Source organism: Canis lupus, chromosome 21 (genome assembly GCF_011100685.1).
Source record: "Canis lupus familiaris isolate Mischka breed German Shepherd chromosome 21, alternate assembly UU_Cfam_GSD_1.0, whole genome shotgun sequence".
NCBI lineage: Eukaryota > Metazoa > Chordata > Mammalia > Carnivora > Canidae > Canis > Canis lupus.
In genome coordinates, this window is record NC_049242.1 from 24,431,423 (window position 1) to 24,450,144 (window position 18,722).

Here is an 18,722-nt window from a genome sequence, read left to right on the forward strand (position 1 = left end):
GAGGATAGGAAATAAATCTTTATTGTGTCAGTTTAAAAGTCCCATGCCATCCCATCCTCACATTTGTGCAGTGGGCTGGCTCCCCTGCACATCCTGAGGCAGGAATGAGATAAGGCTCAGCTAGCCTTCTCCCCAGCTCCAGCCCCCAGCCACCAGAGTTATGTCAGCAATGCCTGGCGCAGCATCTGCTTCTTCTGGGGTGTGAGGCGGGTAGGGAACTGGATGTCGAAGAAAATGAAGAGATCCCCCTTCTTCGTGGGGTCCTCAGGTAGTGGCATCCCCTCACCTGGCACCTTCTTGAAATACTTGGGACTGAGACAGAGGATGAAAGAAGGGAAATTAGAGGCCCCCCCAAACAGCACTTTGACAGATCCTATGCTGCCCCTGCTCGTATAACCTCAGGCATGGGGCAATTGTACTGCTTCCACCAGGTGTTTCTTTTCAGCCAGAACAGGATGGGCAAGGAGGAGGGGGAGTGGCTTGTTCAGACAGCCTGCCCCCTGAAAACCTATTTACACTGAATCTCTAAGAGGGTTTCAGGAATAGAGGTTCCACCTCTGTTGGGGTGGGGGGTGCTCAACTGCTGATTCAAGCTTCCCATGCAGAGGGCCTTTCCTGTAAAGGACTTAAGGGATACAACTCAGAACACTAATGAAAGGTTCAGAAGGCAACCAAGATTGCCCAACATGGGGGGGGGGCCTCTGGGCTCTGTAGTGGCCTTGTGCCAGTTAGAAAAATGCACTCCATTTACCAGGTGAATGCAGCTTGGCCAGAACTGGGGCTGGATTTGTCCTGTCTGGTGAAAACTGAATTGCACTAGGCTGACCAGTGTAGCACTACCCTCTAAGGCCCAGGCCAGCCCTTCTGCCAACTAGGGCCCAAACAGATGCACTCACTGGACAATGTCATTGATGGGGATATTGAGCAGACGATCATCTAGTGTCTTTACTTCCACGGTGCAGCAGGTTAGAGCCTAGGGGACATCAGGACCAAAGGTGGGATTAGGGGAGATTGCCATGGCCATTCTGTTTAGAAGGCACTTTTATGAACTTATTCAGTGCCAGGTCCTGAGCCCCGCCTCGAGGAGACAAAAGAATGTTCAAGGTCTCACAGGAGAGCGAGCCAAGCAACTACCTGCCCTCAGGAGCTCACAGTCTGGTAAGTAAGATTGATGATGACATATGTTATGATCGAGGGAAGTAAAGGGGTCTGCAGGAGCCAAGGAGAGCCCCCCAAACCATTTTGGAGTGGGACAAGAGGGCTACACAGTGGTGGTAGCAGGTCATAAGGGTGAGAAGGAGCTTGCCAGTTAGACAAGGTGGATATACAGCATTCCAAGCAGAGGGCCTAGCACAAACGTGGAGGTGTGGAAAATGCACCCAATCGACAGGAGCTCCAAGGGGCACACTGGTTGGAGTGCAGGGGATAGATCAGCGGGAGCAGAGTGTGGAGGGCCTTGAATGCCACCTGAGATGCTTAAACAGGCATGTGGCACAGTCAGATGAGTGCAAGGAAGAGCCTAGAGGAGATGGGAAAGGAGGTAGGATGGCCACCAAAGGGCCTGCTGGGCAGATCCAGGTGCTCAGACCCGGACTGTGGGGACCAACAGAAGTAGACCATGGCAGAATTGACCCAGTGACTGCCTGTAGGTGGGCTGGGGGAAGGAAGGCAAAATCTAGGCTGGTGCTACTCCTTGCTTGGATTATGAGGACACAGAGGTCTCTGAAGACAGCTACAAAGACTCTGTGTGCACTCATCTCATTCTGAAGGCCTACACCATGCAGTGGGGTAAGTGCAGAGTGAGGCCTGCTTGCTCGTTCTCATCTGCCCACCTCTACTCCACTTTGCCCACTTACCTTGCCCAAGGGAATGGGGTTCACAAAAAGGAGGTTGTCGTTCTCCCTGCGAAAGCGAGGGTGTAACTTCTCCTTTACGATGAAGATGATGTCGGCTGGGATAATATTGGGGCCCTGGGCAGAAGAGTCCAAGGGTTGACAAGTGCTAATTGGCTGTGTGCCATTGGCCAAGTTCCTGCCTCTACTGGTCTTCATGTTTTCATCCGAACAATGAAAAGATTAAACCAGGTTTTCTGGAAAGACCTTTACAGTTTGGTTCCATAGCCTCTTCTCTGAGAAGCCTACTCTGATGAATCCAGCCCTCCCACTACTTCTCCTCTATGGAGCATGCCCAAAAGGATTCACTCAGCTGGAGGGGAGCAGAGGCTTCCTCAAGTAGTGGGCCAAACACTGAGCTGCAAGTTTTGAAGACAACTTCCTGCAAGCCTCTGTCCGACCAAGCTTTATTAAGTCACCAAAACTCTTCTGAGGTCTCTTCTGGGCACTTGGGGATGGAGTCAAACTGGTCCCTCCCCACAAGAACTCCCTTGTCCAGTGGGGGTGGGGACAGACACACACAGTCCTCAGGATGCTCAGGCTGGTGGTAAAGGGAGCCGAAGAGGCACTGACCCAGGTGGGGAGGTCAGGGGAGGCTGCCCAGAGCTGGGAGCATGAGAGCTGGGTCCCGAAGGGAGTGTTTTGGAAGTAGATGATTTACAGGTGAGAAAGGGAGCAGAAGTATGGGCTGAGGAATTATTCTCTGTTGGCTCTGAAAACACCATCACTCTGCCTTTTCTCAGACTTAAGGATTCAGTATGCCTCCAACAATAATTTTATATTTTTATTTGAAAAAGTGATTATCACTAAGATATTAAATAGTATTAAAATTATTACTAATAAGTACTTTCTGAATAGCTCTTATAGCTGGGCTTTATTTAGGAAGCACCAAAGAGAATCAGGAAGAGCTCCTGTGCTCTTTGCCCTGGGCAAATCCCTACCCTCTCTGGGCCTCAGTTTCCTATTCTGCAAAATGGGGAAAAGCCTTGGGCTATCCACTCACAGAGGAATTGTGAGGCTCTGTTCCTTGTAAAAGACTTTGGGGGTCATCTTACCCACTCTGCAGACTGGGCTTCCAACCAAACTAGGCCTCACAGGGGCAGCAAAATACGTCACCTCCTTCCCCGTCAGTCTTCCCAGCCATGAGCAAGCCCAGGTGACTGATACTAGGACTGGCCCTAGTCACTTCCCTCCTTCTTACCTGGTCCCCTTCCTTCTCAAAGGTGATCCGTGTGCCCTGCCTCCAACCAGGTTTCACATCAATGGTAAGAATCTTGTCCTTGATAGTAGAGGAGTACCCATCCTCATTCAGCACCTGCAGCCAGATGGCAGGGGGGAGGTTTGCTTGGGATTTCCCACCTGGCCTTTTCACATGAGAAGGATGTTATGGGGGGTTCTATGGTCAGGTTCATTCTTCCAGCAACAGAGAAAACCTTCCCTGAGCCATTCCCACTCTCACCTCATTCACTGGAACCAAGAATTTATTATCCCAGGATGACAGGTATGTCATGGGGCTGGGGCCTGTTATGCCAAGCAGTTACCATGAGTTGATCAAGCCCTCAACTCCAGCCCTAGAAACCACATGGCCCTCGCCACTAACAAATGCATAATGAACACATACCCAGGTCTTCTCTCCCAACCCAGAGGCTCTGGCCCTGAGGGTACGGCTGGTCTCTTAATCATGAAGGGAGAAAGACCACAGAGGTCAGTATATCTGAGCATTGCCTATTATGTCATCCATCCATTCCCCAATCACATGCCCAGATGGGTGCCATCTGTGGAAAGCATGGCCATAGTTGGCCATAGTTGGCATCTCTTCTTCTGGGCAAAGGTGTTAGGAGGGCTTGTTCATGTGCTTTACTAGTAGGGCTGGGCCACAGGACAGGGCCAACCCAAGGACTCTACCCTAGAGCACTGAAGGTCTTCAATCAGACCCCTTGGGGACTGTCCCCCAGCCCACCCTCCATGCCCATACTGTTTCTTCTTACTCATGGGGCGTACACACTGATGAAGCTCTGGGGATATGGTCTGGTAATGCGCAGAGGGCAGAATTCACAAGAGACTCCTCCCATTCAGAGCCTACCTTCCCACAGGGATGGGGCTCAACTGAAAAGGAAAAGACCCTGTTCCCATTAGGAACACTGGAGAGGAGATTCCTACACTAGGAAAGAATTGGGCTAATACCCTCAATTGTCCCAACTTCAGATTCTAGAATTCTGGGATGCCTGGGTGGCTCAGGAGTTGAGCATCTGCCTTTGGCTCAGGGTGTGATCCTGGGATCGAGGCCCGCATCAAGCTCCCCTTGGGGAGCCTGCTTCTCCCTCTGCATATGTCTCTGCCTGTCTCTGTGTCTCTCATGAATAAGTAAATAAAATCTTTAAAAATATATTTAAAAAAAAGTTTCTAAAATTCTATTATCCTAGGTCTCCAAATCTGAGATTTTATGATTCCATCAGAGACCATATCTGAAGTCTCCGGTGAGGACAGGGAGGAGGTTGCTTGTAAGATTGGGGAAGGGCTAGGTAGTAGCTCCCAGTAGGAGCAAGCCAAGTACTTACCCTTCGGGAGATCTTAATTTTCTTGGTGCAACCAAAGAATAAGTCTTCCAGGGATAGGTAGAGGTCTCGTTCAATTGGGGGGTCCTGTTTTTTGACTCCTCGGCCCCGGAGCCCCCCAAAGTTCAAATCTATCTCACTTTCTTCTGCATCAAAAAACTCTGCAGGAGGTGAGGAGAGGAGAGGAGTAAGAGAGATTGTTTCCAGGGACTTGGACGCATAGACACCTCCACGCACATACCTCTTCAGTCCCCAAGTGTAATACCCAGCATCCCATTCCTGCCTTGCAGACTCAGACTGTTAGGCCAGGCCAAAAAGTTGTCCTCAATTGCAGATCTAATGATTATCATTCCTTGCCACTTCCCACTGCGTCATCCCCTAGTTTGGATATTCCCGCACTTTCTGACTCCCTCCCCAATAAACTTGAGGAAGTACCCCGCAGGGCTGGCTGTCTCAGTGCCCTCTGGTGGTAGCTTCTGGTATGTCAGAAATGACTCCAGCTGTTAGCTTGCAGCAGGGAGGGTCCATTCTAGGTCCCTTCCCCAGGCTCCATTCTCCCTCACTATCCAACCCAGCCCAAGACCACTAGAGACCCCAGACTCAAGTTTCTATGAAGTCAGCAGCTGATAAACGGCTGGGGCAGAGGTGGTTCTTAACAAATTTGAGAGTTTACCAAGCTCTTTTTTTCCTTTTTTTCCCTGCCTAGCTCTCCCTCCTGTAACCCCTCTTGCTGTCCTACCCTTCCATCCCAGTGCAAAGAGCCCTTGTCTCTTCAAGGGCTATGTAGTTGTTCAGTTTCAGTTTTCCTGTCTGTGGGATGGAGTAATAATGCCTGATCCACTGTCTACCATTAGGATTCAATAACAAGATGATGAAGAAGAGCTAAAACTTGCGGAGAGCTTACTCTGCATCAGGGGCTGGTCTCAGCTCTTCATACTATTATCTCATTGGCCAGAGAGGCCAAAGAAAATATTCACAGTCCCACAGTCCATCTGAACCCAGGACAATTTGAACCTGTACCCTGAACCACTGCTTATTGCTATATGTGAAGCCCTTTGTAAATTCTGTAGAGTCAAGGGTTGCTATCATAATTAAGATTTTTTATACTCTATCTTTTATGGTCAGTGCCATGAATGAACTTCACAGGCTAGAATGGTACGACTTGAGGTTAGGGAGAACAAAGCAGCAGCACCATACTGTGCCCCACTATGATGTGATAACTAATCAAGAGGCCTGTGAATTACCTAGTCCCTTCTTGTGTCACTGAATTTATTTGTTCACCCAGCAGGGTGATGTACCAGGTAGACACTCCAATATCCAGGTTATATAGGAAAGCCTAGTCTCTTGGCCCTGCAGGGAGATGGGACACAGAATCCCTAGGGTGAAGCACTGTGGCAGTATAGCTTCTGAGCACTGCCTGAGGGGCCCAAACCTTGAAAGTAATGCCTCTTATAAGCTTGGTTTGGCTCCTCAGAGCTGCCTCTTTTCCTTGTACCTGTCCTTGGAAGAGACAGATCCATTGTATGATATCTTTCAGTCTGCAAAGCCCATGTTCATAATGGCTTTATAAAGTGCATTATCTCATTTGATAATGACGTGTGAGGAATGGACTATTATAGCCATTTAACAGTAAGGAAGTTGAGGTTTCAGAGCAGTGAAGAGACTTGCCCAGAATCACACAACTCATAAGTGGCAGTGCATGGATTTGAAACAGGCCTGACTCCAAGTCCCCTGCTTTGTCCAGTCACACATGGGGTTCATAAACTTAGCTTCTTCTGGCAGACAGGAGAAGGCAATGCATGGTGGGAGGGGTCTCTGAGGTAGACAGGCAGTCAACTATAACTCGCTTTTCATTAACATGGAGAAGAGAGAACTTTTGAAATGCTGAAAGGCTATAAGACAGCCTGGGGAATGGGCTGCAGGGGAACAGGCAGTGAAACATAGACTCTAATTTGCATACCTGGAGACAGGAAGACAGGTCTGAAGGGTAATTGTCCTTGCAAGATGACCCTGAGCCTCAGAAATCAGCTCTTTGTCTGTTTGTCTGGGACCTGGGATCATCCACCCATCCATCCATATACTCATCTAACATATCTTGTATAGTGAAATATGATGCAGCTATTAAAATGAATGAAGTAGATCTGTATATAATATGGTATATAATAAGATAATCTCCAAGATATACTCAGTGAAAAAGATCAGTGTGTACAAGTCTTTTTTCCTTAATTAAAGGCTTATATGTAAAGATTAATACATGCTTATAAATGCATAGATAATTTCTGGAAGGATAGATAAACTATTAAGGAAGTGGCTGCTTCTGGAGAAGGAATAAAGGCTAGAATTTATTTCTTCTTTAATAAAAATTTTTTTACCATACATTATATCTATTTCTTAAACAAAACAAAAGGATTTAAAGAAAAGCACCTTTTATAGCTCTGTCCTTTCCCAGTAAGGCAAACGGGTAGGCTGGGCCTCTTACCACCAAAGGGGTTGTCTCCTCCGAAGAACTCATGGAAAACCTTTTCAGGGTTGCCGTGGAAGACGTAACCAGTTGTCCAAGGGGTCTGGGATCCATATTCCAAAGGAATTCCGCCCTTGAGGCCCTCTTCTCCAAACTTGTCATAGATGCCTCTCTTCACAGCTGTGGATATGTGTCACCTTGAGGAGGGGGCCGGCCTTGGCAACTAAGATAGCTGCTGGGCTGGGAAGCAGGGAGATACACGGTAGAGAAAAGGGTAAAAGCAACCTTATTTCTAAATTGCCTGTTATCTGGCATTCTTGGAGGGAGACCCTAAAAGTTAGGGGTTTAATTTCATTGTGGGTGCATCTATGTATGATTCTATAGTCAGGAGGGGAGCCAGGAAAGGTGGAGACCTGCTGGGGGCCATGAAGTGGGAGAGGACTGGAGGAAGGATCTAGAGATTACCAGTCAGGCTGCTGTCCTGGAATTTGGCTAACCTCATCATCATTGCTACTGTTTTATCTGGGGCAAATAGAATCCTAGCACCTTGAAATTCTAGAATCCAATTATTCTAGAGCTGCCAATCCTAGAGCTTTGAAATCCAGGTCCTGCCCAACTGAGACTGTTTGATCAGATCACCTTAATCAGGGGCTCTCCATGCCATGTCAACCTTCACTTGTGACTACAGAGAGAAGCAGTTCTGCATGCTATTTTCTTTCTTTCTTTCTTTCTTTCTTTCTTTCTTTCTTTCTTTCTTTCTTTCTTTCTTTTTTTAAGATTTTATTTATTTGTGAGAGAGAGAGAGAGAGAGAAAGAGAGAGAGAGAGACTTAGGCAGAAGGAGAAGCAGGCTCCATGCAGGGAGCCCGATGTGGGACTCGATCCCGGGACTCCAGGATCACACCCTGAGCCGGAAGGCAGATGCTTAACCGCTGAGCCACCCAGGCATCCCCAAGCTATTTTCTTTCCAAGTGTGTTCAGACTCTAGGCAGGGAAGAAGAATGCTTACTCTCTGTTGGGCCCCCTCAGAAAGTCCAATACCCAGAGACCTAAGGAATGATATCAAAATAGAGGTGAGCAGCAGAAATGCATGGGGTCACTCACGGTCACTCAGCACATCGTAGGCCTCTGCTATTTGCCTGAATGTCTCTGCTGAGGAAGGCTCACCGGACTTGAGAGGGTGGTTCTTAAGGGCCAGTTTCCGGTACCTAGAGGAGGGAAGATTCACATAAGTCATACACGGGCCTGAGGTGCAGATCATGGTTCAGAGCTGGCTCTGCTGTCTACTGCTTTGATGTTCTCAGCTATAAAATCAGGGCTGTAGTGGCCAAGGTGGTATATGGCTCATATGGCCTGAAAGAGAACCCAGTGGGTGAAAAGTGTAGCTGCCTGCCCTGGGTGTTCATGCTGAGTCTACCCTTTCTCACATTGCTCCAGCCAGTGCCTAAGCGTGGTGGGGATGTTAGTGCTGGTTAAGTCCTGTAGGACACAGGACCCCTCCAACATGTGACCTCTGCCTCAGGACTCCTACTGAATGACCCAGCTGTGATTTTTCTCCAGACCACTCCACACACAGCCCTCCCCATCCAGCTGTTTCTTCCTGCTCTGGGGTCTGAAGTCACTCTCTGCACACTGCTGGTCCCCCTTCACCCTCACACGTATTTCCCCCAGTACATTTCTTGCAAATCTAATCCTAATATCTGAACTGACACACAGGCTTCTTGGGAAGACTAGGTAAAATAAGATATCAAAGGGCCAGGTACAGAGAGGCACTCAGCACATGTCAGGCCCTTTTACTGTCTCCCACTTCTGTGCTCATTCCTTTCTCGGCTTCTTATCTGCCCAATCCCACCACTCAGTGAGGCGATGCCTACAGCTTCTGAAAATCTGTATCATCAGTGTTCCAGGAGCAAAGAGCTGTCAGGAAGTGGGTGATTTGTGGATGGTTTAATAAGGGGCCACTCACTAAAGTGTGGGAATTAGGGAGGATAACCACAGGGGACAATGCTGTAGCCCGAGGCCAGGAGCCCTGAGGCATCCTGACCACCCGAGCCTATAGGAGTGAGTTAACAAAATCCCACAGGAGTGTATGTGGATGGGCCCTTGGCAGGAGCTGTCATCTTCAGTTAAGGAATATAGCCAACCTGAAGAGCCTTCATAGGAAGGGAGCTGGGAATAAATATCCCAGTCCTACTCTCCTCCCTCCCAACCACCTGCCTTGGGCTGTCTTTAGGGGAATGCATTAGGAAGTCTGAAGGCCAGGGCATCTATCAATGCAGTTCAGATGGCCCAGCTTCCAGTGCAGAAAGCAGGGTTACAGAAAGGTAGGGAATGGGTCTGGAGGAGCCAAAGGAGGGCATCAGTGCAGGCCCCTGAACAGCTTAGTACAAATCTGACCCTGTGTACCCTCTGCTGGGTCAGAGTGCAGCTCCTCTGCCCTGCTCACGCCTTCTATGCTAGTGACCCCTTCTGCTCCTTTTCTTCTCACTCCACATACCGTCTGTGCACAGGCTCATCTATCCCAAGGCTTTGAGTACCACTCACTCGCTGACCACTCCCAAATCTCTGAAACTAGGACACTGAGCTCCAGACTTCTGTATCCAGCTGCCATCTTGGTATCTCCTCTCCAATATCCCACAGGCCCCACAAACTCAACGAGCCCAAAACCAAACACATTTTCATTCTCTAATATACTTTGTATACCTTCATTGACTTCAAGACAATTGTCATGACCTCCTTGAGGCTTTGAAACCAGCCCTTCTCAGTTACAAAGGTCAAAATCAGTTATGGAGAGAACAAGTAAAAGTAAGTAGGTTTGAGAAGAGTTCCATTTTCATATAAATTTGAGTGGTTGTAATATTTGCCCTGCAGTGCCACCACTCTGTTTCCCTGAGTGGGCAAGATGGAGTGGAGTCACAGCTTGGATGCAGCAGCCTAGACCGAATGAGAGATACTGAGAAGGTAAATAGCTGGGCAATTAGGAATCATCACAGTGCTTTTCTTTATTTTATACATTCAGCATTTGAGGTGGGGCATCAAAATCTAGGTGCTCTCGTATGGGACTCATCTCTTAAAGTTGTTATAAGAGAGAAGGGGGAAAATGGGGCAGTCTGGGTGGCTCAGCCGTTTAGCGCCGCTTCGCCCCAGGTGTGATCCTGGAGACCTGGGATCGAGTCCCATGGCCTGCTTCTCCCTCTGCCTGTGTCTCTGCCTCTCTCTCTCCCTGTGTCTCTTATGAATAAATAAATAAAATCTTTAAAAAAAAGAGAGAGAGAGAAGGGTTAAGAACTATTGTATGAAATACATGTGGTTCTTTTAATCACTCTTTATATGACATGATTTTTTGCTACAAATGATTGCTGGGCATTTCATGTTCTTTATCTCATATAATTCCATGTCAAGGGCAGCGGTTTAGCGCCACCTGCAGCCCAGGGCGTGATCCTGGAGATCAGGGATCGAGTCCCACGTCAGGCTCCCTGCATGGAGCCTGCTTCTCCCTCTGCCTGTGTCTCTGCCTCTCTCTCTCTCTCTCTCTCTGTGTCTCTATGAATAAATGAATAAAATATTTTTTTAAAATTCCATGTCAATACCACAACAACCCTTATAATTAATTATTATTTTTCTTAAAGAATTTATTTATTTGAGGGAGAGAGAGAGATTGCGCAAGACAGCACAAGCAGAAGGGATGGCAGGAGAGGGGGAAACAGGGAGCAATCCCAGGACCCTGGGATCATGACCTGAGCCAACCCACTGAACCAACCAGGTGCCCCAAACCTTATAATTATTATTTTAGAGATGGGAAAGCAGAGGCTCAGAGTGGTTAATTTGTCCATGTCACACAGCTAGCAGGTAGGAGAAACTAGATTCAGGCCTGGGTGTTTCCAGCGTTTAAGCTGGGCATGTATTTCTGCATTCCAACTCCTGTGACCTCTCCCTAAATGGCTTCCACTGGCCAAGGAGATGCTCTGAGCAGTGGGTGACATCACACAATATCCTGAATTGTTCTGTAATTGTCTCATGAGTTTGTGTCTTTTTTCTCCAGCTACACTGTAGATTCTCTCCCCTTACCCCACATAAATGCCCTACAGGACCTGACTCACAGTAGGCATGGTGTCTGGATACTGGTTCTGCCATTTACTAGGCACATGGCCTTGGGATAACAGTACCTACTTCTCAGAGTTGTGAGGATTAAATGAAATAATGATGGAAGGTTCTCAGAACAGTATCTGCACATTCAAAAACTGTATCACTACCCAACTTAATTAACTATATTATCCCAGATTCCTCCCTTTTTCTTTACCCTTCAATGACCCAATTAATAGCTAAATCCATTCTCTCTCCTCTCTCCAGCCCAGTATCCTTTTTCAAGCTTCATCTTCTGCCTTGGTTATCATGACAGACTCTGAAAGAGTCTGTCTCCTAAAATAAGTTTCCATAGCATTCTGTTCTTCCCTTTCTGTAACACTCATCACACTTATGACTTATTCAACATCTGTATTCACCACCAAAATTAAGCTGCGTATCTGATTCATGATTATATCTCCAGCTGCTACCACTGCACCTAACCATAGGGTAGGCACTCAATAAATATTCATCAAAAAACTTTTTTTTTTTTTTGAGAGAGAGAGAGAGAGCACACGTGAGAGCAAGCACAGGGAGTGGGGGTGGGAGGGTGGGGGGATGGTGCAGAGGTAGTGGGAAGGAACCGAGGGAAAGTGAGAATCCCAAGCAGTCTCAATGTGGAGCCCAAAGCAGGGATCAATCTCACAACCCCGAGATCATGACCCAAGTCGAAATCAAGTCAGATGCTTAACCAACTGAGCCATCCAGGTGCCCCCCCAAACCACATTTTTTTCATAAAAATGTGCTGACTCCTGTCCTTGACTTTCTTGGAAATGGACCACAAAGTCCCCATGACCTGATGAAAGTATTGAGAAATGCAGTTCAACATCAAAAACTCATTATAATTGCCAGAATAAAATCTGAAACACATCCATCTGGCCAGGTCACTTTCCTGTTCCTTTGGTTCTCCATAATCAGGATAAAGTTCAAATGTCTCCTTTGTTCGATTTTTATTCCTAGGAAAACCAGCATATCCAGGAGGGGAGACAGAGTAGAGGGGATAAAGGATGATGGATTGAGAACTCTGACCTAGTCCAAACCCAGGCTATAAATATGCAAGAAAAAACAAGGTTTACCTTGCCTGCCTTAAGCTGTGCAAGAAAGCTCAGTTTGGAAGAGATAAAGGTGGGGCTTTCTCCACACACCCCGAAAGCCTCACTCCAACCCCAACTTACGCCTTCTTGATCTCGGCATCCTCTGAATTTCGAGTGATCTGGAGCACGGAGTAATAATCCTGGCCCATGGCTGGTTGGCACTCAGTCCTTGGGTAATCCTGACACCAGCAGGGCTGTTAGTCTGCATTCTTTGGTTGCTCTGACAACCGCACAGGGGCCCTCTGGGAGTGGTAGTCCTTCCTGCCTAAGCAAACCTCCTGCTCAGTTTTGCTTCACAGAAAAGCCAATAGAAGAATTGGAAGAACAGGGGCTGATTCTGTGAACCTGATAAAGGTCACTCAACTCAGAATTTTTTTTTTTTTTTTTTTTTTAGATTTTATTTATTCATGAGAGACAGAGAGAGAGAGAGAGAGAGGCAAAGACATAGGCAGAGGGAGAAGCAGGCTCCATGCAGGGAGCCTGATGTGAGACTCAATCCCAAGACTCCAGGATCACGATCTGAGCCAAAAGCAGATGCTTAATCACTCAGCCACCCAGGTGTTCCTCAACTCAGAATTTTAAAGGAAAGTAGCTTTTTTCTTTTTTTTTTAGATTTTATTTATTTATTCATGAGAGACACACAGAGAGAGGCAGAGACATAAGCAGACACAGAAGCAGGCTCCTGATGTGAGACTCGATCCCAAGACCCTGGGATCATGACCTGAGCCAAAGGCAGATGCTCAACCACTGAGCCACCCAGGTACCCCAGGAAAGTAGCAATTAGTTTTATTTTTTTTATTTTTTTAAATATTTTATTTATTTATTCATGAGAGATACAGAGAGAGAGAGAGAGGCAGAGACACAGGCAGAGGGAGAAGCAGGCTCCATGCAAGGAGCCCAATGTGGGCCTCGATCCCGGGTCTCCAGAATCACACCCTGGGCTGCAGGCGGCGCTAAACCGCTGCACCACCAGGGCTGCCCAGCAATTAGTTTTAATGAAAAGTTATCAGAACAGGGGCGCCTGGGTGGGGCAGTCAGTTGAAGGTCCAACTCCTGGTTTTGGCTCAGGTCATGATCTCAAGGTTGTGACAGGGAACCCTGCTGGAGCTCCAGGTTCAGTGCGAAGTCAGAGTGGGCTTGAGACTCTTTCTCCTTCTCGCTCTGCCCCTCCACCTCCTCCAACACTTTTTCTCTCTCATAAATAAGTAAAATCTTTTTTTTAAAAAAAAGTTTCAGAACAAATGTATTTAGTTGATTTTTTAAAAATAGGTTTTACATTGTAGAATAATTTTAGATTTTCAGAAAAGTTAGGAACACAGTTCAAAATTCCCATATAAAAAAAATTCCCATATACCCCATACCTAGTTTCCTGTATGATTTTTTTCTGTATTTTTTTAAGTTTCCTGTATTATGATGGCTTACATGAATACGATATATTTGTCACAATAATATTGATACACCAGGGTTTTTTTGAATGCTCAATTTAGTGACATATTTTTAATTTTAATTCCAGTATAGTTAACATATTAACATGTTAACATACAGTGTTAAATTACTTTCAAGTGTACGATACAGTGATTCAACAATTCCATGCATCACCCAGGGCTCAGCACCGAGCACTTCTTAATCCCCATCGCCTGTTTCACCCATCCCCCCACCCACCTCCCCTCTGGTGACCATCAGTTTGTTCTCTATAGTTAAGAGTCTGTTTCTTGGTTTTCCTCTCATTTCTCCCCCTTCCCACTCCCCCACCATGTTCGTTTGTTTTGTTTCTTAAATTCCACCTATGAGTGAAATCACACTGTATTTATCTTTCTCTGATTGGCTTATTTTGCTTAGCATAAAACTCTCTAGTTCCATCTATGCTGTTGCAAATGGCAGGATTTTCTTCTTTTCTGTGGCCGAACAATATTCCCTTGCCCAAACACACTTCTTTATTCATTCGTGTACCAATGGACACTTGAGCTGTTTCCATAACTTGGCTATTGTAAATAACGCTGCTATAAACACAGGAAGAGATAAAAGTGGGGCTTTCTTGACAGGGATGAATTAGTGTTTTTGTATTTTTGGGGTACTCAACAGTGCAATTACTGGGTCATAAGGTAGTTCTATTTTTAACTTCTTGAGTAATCTCCATGCTGTTTTTCACAGTTGCTGCACCAGTTGGCACTCCCACTAACAGTTTACAGTGTTTCTTTTTCTCCACATCATTGCCAACACCAGTGATGTTGACTTTTTTCTGCTGAAGTTGTGTTTGTCAGGTTTCTCTCCACTGACCACAAATTACTTTTGTTTCCTCCTTTCTGGATTGTACCTCTTGGAAGGAAGCCATTTTGTGGCCTGCCCTTGAAGAGTGGGGAATTCTGCTCTCCTTAGAGGGGAGAATTCTGCCCTTCTCCCTCCCTAGAGGGCAGAAGCACCGTTTTCCACATCTCACATCCATTAAGTCACCAAGCTCAGTCCATTTTACAAACTCCTAGGTACCTCACAAGCCCCTCCTCTGCTCTTCCTCCTCAGAGCCATGGTCCTGCTTTGCCTTTCACCTTTCAGCGAAGCCACTCTAACTTCCTCACTGTGCTGCCTACCTTGTCTCTACCCTGCCAAGACTATACTCCACGTTGCTCAAAATTAATCCAAACTGCTTACCCTGGCACACAGCCAATCATTGATCTGCTCCCGCTCTATCTACCCTAATCTCTCACCCCAGGGTACAACAACCCCCCTTGCTCCTTGCTTGTCAGAATGCTTAAGAATGAAGAACATGCTTATAATTGCCCCAGCTAACCACTGTCTCACATTCACCTCTGCGGCTACCTCTCCTCAGACCCGCCAAACCACACACACCACTGACTCTGGCTTCGACCAAGCTAACTCATTATTTTGTTTTTCTTATGAATAAGTTTGTATGCACAAAAGAGCATCAGCATTAGAACATTCCTTATTGAAGGCATGTTGCCCCTGTGTGCCCCTCTCTACCTGTTTAGTATTCTCTTGCTTTTATTGTTTCATTGCTATGCATATCCTGTCATATACCTGTAAATATTTAACAACCAGCTTACCAGAAGGAAAAAAAATAGCCCTGATTTGTAGCATTTGCCAAGTTCTCTCAAGCTGTTAGAACCAGCTTCAGCACACCACTGCATATATTCCCAACATTTATCTTTTCATGTTTTTGAACTTTAAATAAATGGAATCATTTATGCAAATGGTATGTATTTGTGTGATTTATTTACACAGAGGCTGTATAGCATTCTCTGTTGATGCTGAACATTTGGGTATATGCATCAATTTTGCAAGGTAATGTCAGTTTTCTGATGTGGTTATTCTAATTTACACTGGCAAAATAGCAATGTCTGAGAGCTCCTTTTTGTTTCACATCCTCACCAATTCTTGATGTCGTTTTAAATTTTCTTTTAAAGCTCATGTGTGTGTGTGTGTATATATATATATATATATATATATATATATATCTCACACATATATATCACATGTGATATATATATATATGATATATACATGAGCGTGTATATATCTTATTTTAACTATGCTCCATGCCCAATGTGGGGCTTAAACTCACAACCCTGAGATCAAGAGTTGCATGCTGTACCCACTGAACCAGCCAGGCACCCCTGATGTCAATTTTTTAAATGTCTGCCAAGACAGATGTGAATTGCATCTCGTTGTAGATTTGATTTGCATTTTTTTAATTGAGCATCTTTTCATGTTTATTGCCCATTTGTTTTTTATCATGAAATGCCTATTTGTGTCTTTTGCCCATTTTACTATTGGGCTCTTTTTTTTTAATAATAAATTTATTTTTTATTGGTGTTCAATTTGCCAACATAGAGAATAACACCCAGTGCTCATCCTGTCAAGTGCCCCCCTCAGTGCCTGCCACCCAGTCACCCCCACCCCCCACCCTCCTCCCCTTCCACTACCCCTAGTTTGTTTCCCAGAGTTAGGAGTCTTCCATGTTCTGTCTCCCTTTCTGATATTTCCTACCCATTTCTTCTCCCTTCCCTTCTATTCCCTTTCACTATTATTTATATTCCCCAAATGAATGAGACCATATAATGTTTGTCCTTCTCCGATTGACTTACTTCACTCAGCATAATACCTTCCAGTTCCATCCACGTTGAAGCAACTGGTGGGTATTTGTCATTTCTAATGGCTGAGTAATATTCCATTGTATACATAAACCACATCTTTTTTTTTTTAAGATTTTATTTATTTATTCATAGAGACACAGCTAGAGAGAGAGAGGCAGAGACACAGGCAGAGGGAGAAGCAGGCTCCATGCAGGGAGCCTGATATGGGACTCCGTCCCGAGTCTCCAGGATCACACCCTGGGCTGCAGGCGGCGCTAAACCGCTGCGCCACCGGGGCTGCCCAACCACATCTTCTTTATCCATTCATCTTTTGATGGACACTGAGGCTCCTTCCACAGTTTGGCTATTGTGGACATTGCTGCTAGAAACATCGGGGTGCAGGTGTCCTGGCGTTTCACTGCATCTGTGTCTTTGGAGTAAATCCCCAACAGTGCAATTGCTGGGTTGTAGGGCAGGTCTATTTTTAACTCTTTGAGGAACCTCCACACAGTTTTCTAGAGTGGCTGCACCAGTTCACATTCCCACCAACAGTGCAAGAGGGTTCCCTTTTCTCCACATCCTCTCCAACATTTGAGGTTTCCTGCCTTGTTAATTTTCCCCATTCTCACTGGTGTGAGGTGGGATCTCATTGTGGTTTTGATTTGTATTTCCCTGATGGCAAGTGATGCGGAGCATTTTCTCATGTGTGTGTTGGCCATGTCTATGTCTTCCTCTGTGAGATTTCTGTTCATGTCTTTTGCCCATTTCATGATTGGATTGTTTGTTTCTTTGGTGTTGAGTTTAATAAGTTCTTTATAGATCTTGGAAACTAGCCCTTTATCTGATACGTCATTTGCAAGTATCTTCTCCCATTCTGTAGGTTGTCTTTTAGTTTTGTTGACTGTATCCTTTGCTGTGCAAAAGCTTCTTATCTTGATGAAGTCCCAATAGTTCATTTTTGCTTTTGTTTCTTTTGCCTTCGTGGATGTATCTTGCAAGAAGTTACTGTGGCCGAGTTCAAAAAGGGTGTTGCCTGTGTTCTCCTCTAGGATTTTGATGGAATCTTGTCTCACATTTAGATCTTTCATCCATTTTGAGTTTATCTTTGTGTATGGTGCAAGAGAGTGGTCTAGTTACATTCTTCTGCATGTGGATGTCCCTATTGGGCTCTTTTTGTTGTTGTTGACTCTTCATGTTTTATGTTTCTTTGTTGAAAATATATAAAATACAAACCCTTTCACTTCAGAGCTTGTGTTTTAACCTTTTTTTTTTTTTTAATGGGGTAGAACTTACCAATCTTTTTCTTTTTGGTTATACTTTTTGTGTCTAGTTTAAGAAATACTCTCTGTGGAGGGTAATAAAGATTTTCACCTATATTTTCTTCTAAGTCCATTTCACTCTTAAACCTTTAATCCACCTAGAATTGTTTTTGTATATGGTACAAGGTAATATCATTTTCTTCTTTTTGATATCCTATTGTCCCAGAACCAATATTTTTTTCAGAGTAAACAATGATGTCGTTTTATTTAAAATGTTTACTCCAAGAAATATATATATATATAAAATAAGCCAATTACAGCACTAAACCAGGCACCTTCAACCAAATCACAACCTCTTCTGTTTTCTCCCCTTTGCCCTGAACCCTTCTTTCAGAGCTGGAAGGGGAGTCCAGTGCCCAAGGTGTCGGCGCCAAATACTCGCTCAGCCTGGGCCTGGGTCTTCTCTTGGAGTGCAGGACCACCCCCTATTCCTTGTCCTGGAGGACCTTTCCCCTTTAGGAATCCCAGAACCAATTTAATAGTCCTTTGTTTCCCCACCAATCTGTATTGATTACTGTGTTTCATATAAAGTTTCCAAATATATATGGATTTATATCTGGACTATTGTTCCACTTGTGTTTCCCTGGGCCAGTGCCACACTATAACCTTTCTTTTTCTCCTCCTCCTCTTCCTCCTTCAGGAGTATCTTTTCTAAGTACTACTCCTTTACTCTCAAATGTAAGTGTGGTTTTAAAAAATTTAATTTAAAAAATTTTTTTAGTTTATTTGAGAGAGAGAGAGAAAGAGAGCGCACGCACAAGCGAGGGGAATAGCAGGGAGAGGGAGATGTAGGCTCCCTGTAGAGCAGGGAGCCTGATGTGGGACTTGATCCCAGAACCCTGGGATCATGACCTGAGCTAAAGACAGAAGCTTAACTGACTGAGGCACCCAGGTGCCCCAAAGAGTGCTACATTTTATTATTTTTTTAATAATAAATATATTTTTTATTGGTGTTCAATTTGCCAACATAGAGAATAACACCCAGTGCTCATCCTGTCAAGTGCCCCCCTCAGTGCCTGCCACCCAGTCACCCCCACTCCCTGCCCTCCTCCCCTTCCACCACCCCTAGTTCGTTTCCTAGAGTTAGGAATCTTCATGTTCTGTCTCCCTTTCCGATATTTCCTACTCATTTCTTTTCCCTTCCCTTCTATTCCCTTTCACTATTATTTATATTCCCCAAATGAATGAGACC

General features: G+C 45.4%; 1 protein-coding gene and 1 long non-coding RNA gene across 8 annotated transcripts in view; one reads left to right on the forward strand and one right to left on the reverse strand.

Annotated features, from left to right (window-relative positions):
• DNAJB13 (DnaJ heat shock protein family (Hsp40) member B13) lies at positions 1–12,359 on the reverse strand. 6 transcript variants are annotated; one of them, XM_038568673.1, is made up of 8 exons: positions 12,205–12,359; positions 8,012–8,115; positions 6,927–7,088; positions 4,451–4,608; positions 3,094–3,207; positions 1,857–1,970; positions 897–973; positions 1–312 (listed from the first exon to the last, which is right to left on the reverse strand). In XM_038568673.1, exons 1-8 carry the CDS (start codon positions 12,270–12,272, stop codon positions 159–161), a joined length of 951 nt encoding a protein of 316 aa, XP_038424601.1. In that variant the 5' UTR covers positions 12,273–12,359; the 3' UTR covers positions 1–158. The 6 variants fall into 6 exon arrangements, with proteins under 6 accessions (XP_038424601.1, XP_038424600.1, XP_038424603.1 ...); XM_038568672.1 differs by having other exon boundaries at positions 1,857–2,045; XM_038568675.1 differs by having other exon boundaries at positions 1,857–2,045; positions 6,872–7,148; positions 12,205–12,243.
• The window catches only part of LOC119864978, a 25,711-nt gene continuing 14,728 nt past the window's right edge, over positions 7,740–18,722 (forward strand). The window contains exons 1-2 of one of the 2 annotated variants that reach the window (XR_005375668.1): positions 7,740–7,980; positions 9,779–9,868. This is a non-coding gene — a long non-coding RNA (uncharacterized LOC119864978). Of the gene's footprint in view, positions 7,981–8,971; positions 9,869–18,722 lie in introns of those variants that run through there. The other variant, XR_005375667.1, reaches the window with a different exon arrangement.